Genomic DNA, 10,210 nt, shown 5'->3' on the forward strand with positions numbered 1-10,210 from the left:
TACAAGAGGGTTTTTTTCTTTTTCTAATTCTGTATGTTCTTGTTACTTATAAAATGGAAATTCACTGAAATCTCATATACAGAGACTTTGGAATTGGTCCCCTGAGATTGACAGTGGCTGCTAAACAGATCTCTGATCTGAGGTTATACTCTTTTGGATGTACTTCTGTAGTTGCCTATACTTCTGAGAAATTTTTCTAGCCACATTACTACTCTTAAATGACCTTCCTGTTCTTGCCGTTCTTATTCCTTGGACGTTTACCTGGTAGATGTTCTTTGAATAAGTTTTTCAATGAATAAGTGGTTTTTTATTTTTAACATGGATTTACTCAGAATTGAAGCATCTTTTTCATATGGGATGGATAAAAGTAACAATGAAAAGACATTAATCCTTGGTCTGTGCAGACATGCTAGCTAATGGTGGAATAGAAATAGCCCAAAAAAAGATAAAATCCATGACATTAAAGGATTTTACAAGATAGAAAAGGAAGCATCCAAGGACAGGAATAATTGAAAGAAGTAGAGGGAAAGTATCTGATTTGGAGAGAATATGGAATCATATATTCAATGACCACTTTTTTATCTCACCTCTTAACCTTACCTAATATGTTTAAAAAACAAAACAAATAAAACCTCTAGTTCTATAAGGTTTTTCAGTGTTAAACATTCATTAAATATCTAGGATTATGCCAGTCACTAAGAAGAATATCAAACTCTTGAACAATACAGACCCTTGAACAATACAGGTTTGAACCATAAGGGTTCAGACCCTTGAACAATACAGGTTTGAACCATGAGGGTCCACTTACATGCATTTTTTTCAACCGAACTTGGATTGAAAATACAATATTTGCAGGATGCAAAACCCAAATACAAGGAGGGCTGACTTTTTTGTGTACTCGGGTTCTGCAGGGTTAACTGCAGAACTTGAATATGACAGATTTTGGTATATGCAGGGGTCCTGGAACCAGTTCCCTGCACATACCGAGGGATGACTGGAGTTGATGTGATTCCAGTCTTTAAGAAACTTTATTTTTAAGTAAATACGAAAAGGAAATGAAACAGTATTTCACGTCTTTGTGAAACTCCCATATTTGGAAGATTGCTTATTAAAATATTCTTAATCTATCCATTTTAATCATGTGTATATTTCTATAAATTAATACAAAATTAATTCTTTACTTTAAATAACAGAAATGCCCCTTTGGCGCCTTATCAATTGTCAATTTACCAAGCAACTTGGAAAAAGAAACCACACATCGATATTGTGCCAATGCCTTCAAACTTCACAGGTATATTTTCACATCAACATTCCTCTTTACTTCTGTCAAGTTAAGAGTAATATACATTTAGAATTTTCAGAGAAGTGCAAAACGGGGAAAAAATGACATTAACCATCCACCAAAGGGAAATGCAGTCTAATAACATCATTCACAATCATATATCAGTAGTTCATTCTGGCTAACATTAGAATTACCTGGGAGACTTCTTAAAACTGCTAATATCCAGGTTTCAGTCCAGTTGAATTACATCGTAATCTCTGGACGTTAGTAAATTGAAAAAGTCACAGGTGATTCTAATGTACAACCAGGACTGAGAATCGCTGTTGTTCATAGTGCCGTTATCCCCAAAATAACTTGTAAGGGAACTTGCCTTTGATTTTGTTTATCCATTAATTTTCTGATATCCAGAGAATATCACTTTGAACTTGGATATATATTATTAAATCACAAACAAGTCCTTAGTTCTTTGTGGTTTTTATCTGCTGAACACTAATATTTTGATCTGAGAGTCTAGATTTTACTAATAAAAAGGTATTTCTCAACCTGTCAGCTTTAAAGGGCCTACTGCAGCAGGGAGAATGAAGTGGAATATTTCTGGTTGATGTGGCACTTCTCTCCTTGTAAGTAAATGGCAGGCCAGAAAAAAAAGACAGTGTGAGGTTGCACCTGCTATGTAATTTTGTACCAAAGCATTTTGTTATATATTAAAACTGAACCTTTTATGTAAAGAAGAAATGTTACTTTAGAATGGACTTTGAATGAAAATTGAATAAATAAAACTTGGAGTAATATTGGTCATGAATGCATTTCTAACAATTAACAGTTTAAGTTAATCTTGGCTGATTTTTTTTTTCTAATAGCCAATAATATCTGGCATATATTTCTTAGCTTATTAATGGATGTGTGTGAAATGCAAGCGCATTAAAATACATGATTCTGATATTATGTAGCTTTTTCTACCTAAGTCTGAGTTTTGTTTCTCATTTTTGTGTATTTATAACAGGTTGCCTATCCCTCGTCCAGGTGAAGTTTTGGGATTAGTTGGAACTAATGGTATTGGAAAGTCAACTGCTTTAAAAATTTTAGCAGGAAAGCAAAAGCCAAACCTTGGAAAATATGATGTATGTATTGTCACCTTATAAAAATTAATATCTTGAGTTGGTTTTATGAGATTTTGAGGGGGGTGGTGTGTATGTGGTTTTCTTTAATGTTCTGTTCAAGATTATTGGTGGAATTAAGCTGAGAAACTATATAGATGAAGCTCTTTCATTCCTTTTTAATTAAAATCTGTTAGTGCTACTTAACTGAAAATTCTGAGTTTCCTTAAGGAAACTGATATTTGTTAGGCCTTCATGTGAAACTAATTCTGCTTCCGATTTTAAAGAGAAGCCAAAAGTATTCTACTTGGACATATATTCTATTTTGTTTGGCATTCATCCTCTTTGTAATTGTATTATTAGTTTAAATTTATATAACTATATATATATATATATATATATATATATATATATTTCTAGGATCCTCCTGACTGGCAAGAGATTTTGACTTATTTCCGTGGATCTGAATTACAAAATTACTTTACCAAGATTCTAGAAGATGACCTAAAAGCCATTATCAAACCCCAATATGTAGACCAGATTCCCAAGGCTGCAAAGGTCAGTTGCTTTTTTAGGGGGAATTTATATACTTTATTGGTGGAAGTATAAAAGATTTATCAAAGTAAACTTGTTTTACTTTGTGATTCTTTTTAATATTGAAGAAAAATTGTGGTAACTATTTCTGGTGTATTATGACAGGGGACAGTGGGATCTATCTTGGACCGAAAGGATGAAACAAAGACACAGGCAGTTGTATGTCAACAGCTTGGTAAATTTATTTTTTATATATATATTTTAACAAGCCCTGGACTTAAGTCATGAGGGTATACGTCTTTATATGGATTACTGAAATAAATGGGAAAATTCTCTAGTAATTGTCATATTTACTTTTTATGTTACACAATTTTCAACTGAAATAACATTCAAACTCAGAATGATGACACGCAGTATACGTTTATCCTGGAAGAGGTAAAATAAAATTTATAACATTGAGCTTAATGCCTCTATGTTCTTTGTAGATTTAACCCACCTTAAGGAACGAAATGTTGAAGATCTTTCAGGAGGAGAATTGCAGAGATTTGCTTGTGCTGTTGTTTGCATACAGAAAGCTGACATGTAGGTTACTTTAAATTTTTTATCTTAATCTTTATTTTAGAGATTTTATTTGTAATGCTGCTACTAAAGGAGTGGTTTTGAGAGAAATTAATAGAAATGGTATCTTAGGTTCTAATTCTGAGGTGAGATGTTAAAGCAGTTGCACATCCACTACCCATTTCCCCTGTTATTTTTCCTGCAGGAGGGGGAAATCTCACTTACTTAGATGAGTAGTTTATTAACTTACGGGTTCTAGAACTTTTTAATGTAAAGTCACTTGTTTACAATTTAAGCTCATTTTTTACATAAAGATTTTTTTTTAAGACTTAAGCTCTCCAACCAGGCCAGCAACCTTTTTAAATACCTCAAGAAAAACATGAGGTCTTTTGAGATCTCCTTAGATCAGGGTGACATGCCATGTAAGAGAAAAGGAGAAGTGAAAGGCAATTTTCTTTCCTACCTGTTAGTGCTTCTCTTCTCCCAGATGTTTATTGCTCCCATCTTTTTCCACGTTTCTACTCTGGCATGCAGTGCCCTTGAAAAGACTTGTTTGCTTGCTCTCCAAACTACTTCAGACTACATCAGAATATTTTTCGTGAGGAGGTACCATTTTGTAATTAGCCTCATCTAATAGGCTCTCCCCATCCTTGGTATGCAGTCCTGCTTTTGCTAATATTTTTCATTCTTCTACTTCTGAACAGAATACAGAAAATTTTACTGTTATAGGTAGTATTTTTGTTAGTATTGGGGAGGTTTCTGTTATTAAATCAGAAGCTGATTTAATAGTGCTTTAAGTTAACATGCAAAATAGAATGTCTTATTTATTTGCTCTTTTTTCTTCTTTTTTTCAGTTTCATGTTTGATGAGCCTTCTAGTTACCTAGATGTCAAGCAGCGTTTAAAGGCTGCTATTACTATACGATCTTTAATAAATCCAGATAGGTAAGTAGAGATCTGGAATATTAATATGTTGTTTTGTTTGGGAGTTTTACAGATTTGTAGAGATTAAACACTAGGACCATCAGTGTCATGTCCATGTTTTCATGTTGGTTGTTTGTAGCTACCACCTGAATCCACCTTCCTTTATCTGGAACAGAGGTTCTTGGTGCAAGATGCATTTATTTATACCCCTATTTCCAGGATCCCTCAGAATATTCTGAAATGATATACAAATTGTGGCATTTATGTATGGCTTTCTGGGAAGCAGATCTTTGGCTTTTACCAGTTCCTCAAATCTCTGTCTCTCACACACACACAAATTCAGAACATTGTAATAATCACTAGAGAAATTCTTGTTGTTCAAAATCTTGCTGAGTAAAAGAGAGTTTTTAATAACCTCTGTTAAGTAATCATAACACCCTGTATTTTATTTATAGAGTGCTTTTGTTGTTTGTGGCTTTTTTAAATATATAATCTCATTTGATCCTCATGGTAATTTTTTAAGAATCTTTAGGTGATAGTCCCATTTTGCAGATGAAGAAACGAAAGATCAAAAAAGCTAGTTATAAATTTACTATATGACAAAGCTATGACTGTAACCCAGGGATGATTTTTTTTTTTTTTTTGTGCAGCATTTTCTATACCATACTGCCTCTCCTTAGTAACTGATTTAATAAATATCCTTTTAAATACACAGCTGGTCTTGTAAGAAAACAAGAGAAATCCCAAGTGATCAAAAACCGAAGTGAGAACTATAAAGAGTAGAGATAAGAGCATGACTTTTCAGATGTTGCTGGTCTCTGTAATAGGTCTTGGGTTTTAATACCCACTTGTGGATAAGAAGCAAGGCCTTATATTGGATTATGACACATAAAATGCCAGGACTCTCAAAGGACTGCTTTCTCAACAGAACAAATTGCCTATCAGTGCATGGAGATATCAAGGAAGCATATATAAGTCACTCACTGAGCTTGTTAAGAGTGGAGGGATGGCTCCCTTTCAAATCTCTATTCATGGTCCAGCAGCTTGCATGGCTGTGGAATTGAAAGTTATATAACCAGTGGAGTCTATGAACCGTTCAAGGTGAGAAAGTAACATTAAAAAAGGGTCCTGGAATTTTAGTTTTATGGTATATAGCAGAAACAAATATAAAATCATTCTGGAGGGATATGCCTTCAACCCTGGTTTCCTCAGGTACACGCTCATGAGCATGAGCTCAAATCTATAAATTATAAAATTTATAACTTGGAGGAGGAAACAGTCTACAAATTAGTCAGCAGACATTACCAGACAGCAGGATTAGACCTTCAGGAACTTTGGATGACATTCTAAAAGAAGCTGTAAAATAATAATACTTAAAATACTTAAAAGAATTCAAAACCCTGAGGATACGATGCTACCAAAAAAAAAAAAAAAATGCAGTAGGTAAATGTTCAAAAACCTAAACAAATCTAGAAATTAAAAAGTATGGTGACATTAAAAACTCATTGGACAGGCTAAACAGGTTAGGAACAGTAGAAAAGAGCATTAGAAACCTGAAAAGTTGATCTGAGGAAGTTACTAGAATACAGTAGAGAAAGAATGAGATTGAAATACAGAAGGGAGGTTTAGAAACATGAAGAATATATATCGTAAGAACCTGAAAAATAAAGACGTGAAAGGATCATGGCTGACAATTTTTCAGAATCAGTGAAAAACTCAGCTCCCTAGATTCAAGGAGCACAAGTCATACACAGGATAAATAATCCATCTAGAGACTTAAGAGTGAAGCTTAGAGTAGCATAGATAAAGACACAATGCTATTTGAGCCAAATAGTAGCCATAATTTTCACTCCATACACATGCTTGGACATTATGTTAGGCACTTTGGGGAATGCAAGTATAAAAATGTAGTCCCAGTATTGAAAGACTTCAGAATGTGGTAAAGAAAAGAATACACATGTACCATAGAGTCCTGAGAAGCATACACAAGTAGCTCTCAGTCCAAGCCCCTTTTTATAAAAAGTGTTTTTAAAGCCCTTTATTATACTAAAATGAAAGTCATAGGTAATATTATCTACTTTCATGTATAACTTTAAAGATATCAAATAATGTCTTAACTACCATAAAAAGGAGAACTAAAAGGAAAGTAATTTACAACCAGTATTTCCATGTGTAACCATTCAGGCACAACACTAGTAAACAAGACATCAGGTGCAGGTGCTTACACCCACTTAGAATGAAAAAATTTAAAATTAAGAGATCAGGAGCTATTCTATATAGTTAAGATAGGAACATGAAGTAAATAACAAGGTGTGGATGGACCTCAGGGGAAAAAAACTTCTGAGGAAAAGTTTTTCTACAAAAGACTTTGCTATTTTATGAGAGAAAGGGTAATAACCTTAATTGTAACTGGGATAACATGTTAAGACAAATTAGATTAACAAAATCGAGAAAATACTTAGACATTTCACAAATATGCTGGTCTTATTTCTAGGTTAATAGCATTAAAATCTCTATGTAGAGAGAGATTGATGATAAAGAGTCATAGGAAGTATATCGTCATCCTGAAATTCTCCTATGTGCCAAGGCATACGTTCAATCTTTAATGCTATAAAAAGATTTTGGAGATCATATACTTGGATAAATAATGAGGAATAGAGAGAAGGATAGATGGGGGAAAGGAACAGTGATTTAAGAAGTTTTATAGTTTGATCTCAAAACATTATGAGTAAGATTGAAGACTAAAAGGTAACTCCAAAACTAATTGCAGGGTGTAAATTTTTACAATATAGATTTCTTACTGTGCTGTAGATTTCTTTTCTTTCCAAACCTTCAGAAAACAGAGTGGCTGACCTAAATCATTTTTATATTTTGGACTTCTTTATGCATAAACTCCATTTGAAGGGGAGGGGAGGCAAGAGGTTTGACCTACTTTTTTTTCTTCTTTTCAAAGCAAATTAAAAGCCACTAAATACTGTGCTGCCTCATGCTGGGTTTTAGAGGAAAGCATAGGATTTTAATGACAAAAAGTAGAGAAGTATTCCAGATAATGATCAGTGTCAACAAAGACACCAAGGCAGGATGAATATCAGCTCACCTGGGTGATTTGCCATTTTTATTGATACTGCCACCACTGTGTTAGAAAACATTTCCTCTTAATTTTCCCTTTTCATCTTATACTTGCTCCCATTCTTTTTTATTCTTTCTTTTACCACCTAAGACTTGGATTACTGTCTTAGATTCCAAAAAAAAAACTATAGGTTTTTCTTCTTGCCAGATCACTCTTTCTGAATGATGTTTTTTCATGTCATTCTCAGTTTAGAACTGTTATATAGCCTCTAGACATGTGGTTATTTAAATTTTCATTAATTGAAATTAAAAATTCATTTCTTCAAACTAGTTACATCCCACTTACGGCAAATGGCTACCATATGGGGTATTACATAGAGATATAACATTGTCATAATCATAGAAAATTCTACTAGACCATGCTGTTTCAGAACCTACCATCTTTCTCCTTGCCAATTAGCTTTAGTCCAGATTCTTTTGTCATTCTGCAACATTTTTAAGTATCTATTTAGGATATAGCATAAGACTAAGATCACAGAGGTGCTAAAATGTATTACTCTCCCTTTAATATGTTTATAGACAAGTTAGAGGGTGCTGATAATAAAAGTCCAGGTATCAGTTCAACTACTTGTTATGGGGGTTCAGGAATGGGAAAAAGTTCATTTGCGTGAAATGTATTTGTAAATAATTATTCCTACAGGAAGTAGGGTTTAAGGTGAACCTTAAAGGGTTAAGTAGGATTTCAACAGGTGAATATTTAGACAAAGAATATTTAGAAAAAGAATAGCCTCTGACACACAAAGAAATAAGAAGTGGATTATTCAGAAACAAAGATCCATTTTTTTTCAGTGTTTTCTATATACAAATTAAGTAACAGAAAGATAGCTAAAGTTTTGGAAGGCCTTGAAAGAAAGTCTAAGGACCTGAAGAAAATAAGATTTGTCAAAAATCTGGAGCAGAATTGAAAGATATGAGAACCTGAGCTAGAATTTAGGCAGAGAAGGAAAAGGATGAAATTGACAAACGAGACACTGTTAATTTAAGAAAGAGTTCACAGACTTGGCAATTTAAATACTATATGTCAGTGGAAATAAAATGAGTCATTTTTGGTGGGAGTGATGATTCCATTAATACAAATATGGACTGTTTATTTATGCTAGAAGCTGATACATTAAATTGGCATTTGAGATGTCTACGGGACTTTTTTTAAAATGTTCAACTAAGTTGGAATGGGAATAAAGTGCTGCATAAAAGCTTCACAGCTATTACTGGCCTAATAACTTCTACTCTAGCAATACTTTATCACTTCATTCAAATCTACTCGTTTAAGGTTCACATTATATCCCATCTCATTCATGTAGCGTACTAGATCTCCAGTACGCACTGACCTTCACTGGAGTTTATTGTTTATAGAACTCATTTTGCCACATAGTCTGTTTCATATCTATTTCTTATCTTAAATTAAAAGTTCTCAGGTTAAAGATTCTGTCCATAATTTTTCTCCATGTGTCCCCTACTCCAGCTAACATGAGACAGGACAAGTACAGGGCATAATACATAAGTTGAATAGCATAATATTCAAACACTTTAGGCTACATCTAAATTAAATCTACTATAATTGATTTTCTCTGTAAAGTTTATTTTAAAATATGTTCCTTATCAGCAAAACACATTTTATATGTAGTTATGTATAAACTTCCATGAACTTTTTTTTTTCTTTCAGTTTAGGGAAACATTTCTAAAGATGGGCATTGACAATGAGCATTTTTGAAGAAAATGTTTTGTGGTTTTTGCTTACTATTTTTTTATGCTTAATATTTTTAAAATGTTCTGAAATTTGCAACTGTAGTAAAAATGGTATATGTAAGAGTTTCAGCTGATTATATGTTATGTTAATGTTAAAAATAAAAAGATGTTTTGATTTTCAGATATATCATTGTGGTGGAGCATGATCTCAGTGTATTAGACTATCTCTCTGACTTCATCTGCTGTTTATATGGTGTACCAAGTGCTTATGGTGTTGTCACTATGCCTTTTAGTGTAAGAGAAGGTAACTTGAAAAACTGTTTTCACATATACTGTATTCTCTTCCACTCTGATGCTTATAAAATGTATTATTGATATTAAGTAGTTTTATGTTGCTCTAATATTATTTACGTAAAACTCTGGTCTCTTAGAACTTAATCACTGAGCAGAATGTGTATGTGAGGTTATATAAAACATTCCTTTTTTTTTAATTGGTAGAATTTTCTGTTGGGGGAGCAAAGAAATGCCGTTTTACCCTTTTTTGCTATATTAAAAATCTTGTATATTTTGGTTTCTGCAGTATCATTTGTCATCTTCAAATTTATCTTTGATGGGCCTGTACCAGTGATCAAACTTTTAAAATTCATTCAGTGCTCATTTTGTTTTCATGTTTCAAATTTATGTATAATCTGTATCGTAAATTTGTAGAACTAAGGCTGTCTAAAAGTCTAATAAGATAGTTTAGTAAGTATATTAAAATTGTCCTTTATTCCCTGTACTAAGCAAAAGTAGAAATTAGCCTGCCACTAAGCGGCTACTGAAACAGGTACCAGTGCACTCTCCACCTTGCGAATCTTTTTCCTTTTGATTTCTTTCCCATTTCCTTTCACTACTGCCTTACTTCTATTTTATCTTATATTTCTTTTTTTCAGCTGTTTCTTGACCTGAGAATTCCAAACACTAAAAAGCTAGAGCCGTTTCTTCTATATCTTGGGGAAAAA

The 10,210-nt window shown here is 33.1% G+C and overlaps 1 protein-coding gene across 1 annotated transcript in view; it reads left to right on the top strand.

Moving 5' to 3' along the window:
* The window catches only part of ABCE1 (ATP-binding cassette, sub-family E (OABP), member 1), a 27,576-nt gene that overhangs the window by 8,818 nt on the left and 8,548 nt on the right, over positions 1-10,210 (top strand). The window contains exons 4-10 of the mRNA XM_012642733.1: positions 1,194-1,291; positions 2,286-2,403; positions 2,800-2,937; positions 3,079-3,148; positions 3,399-3,495; positions 4,326-4,415; positions 9,392-9,513. Coding sequence (XP_012498187.1) covers positions 1,194-1,291; positions 2,286-2,403; positions 2,800-2,937; positions 3,079-3,148; positions 3,399-3,495; positions 4,326-4,415; positions 9,392-9,513 — 733 coding nt within the window. The remainder of the gene's footprint in view (positions 1-1,193; positions 1,292-2,285; positions 2,404-2,799; positions 2,938-3,078; positions 3,149-3,398; positions 3,496-4,325; positions 4,416-9,391; positions 9,514-10,210) is intronic.

This window comes from Propithecus coquereli, unplaced genomic scaffold (assembly GCF_000956105.1).
Source record: "Propithecus coquereli isolate 6110/MARCELLA unplaced genomic scaffold, Pcoq_1.0 Scaffold185, whole genome shotgun sequence".
Taxonomy (NCBI): domain Eukaryota; kingdom Metazoa; phylum Chordata; class Mammalia; order Primates; family Indriidae; genus Propithecus; species Propithecus coquereli.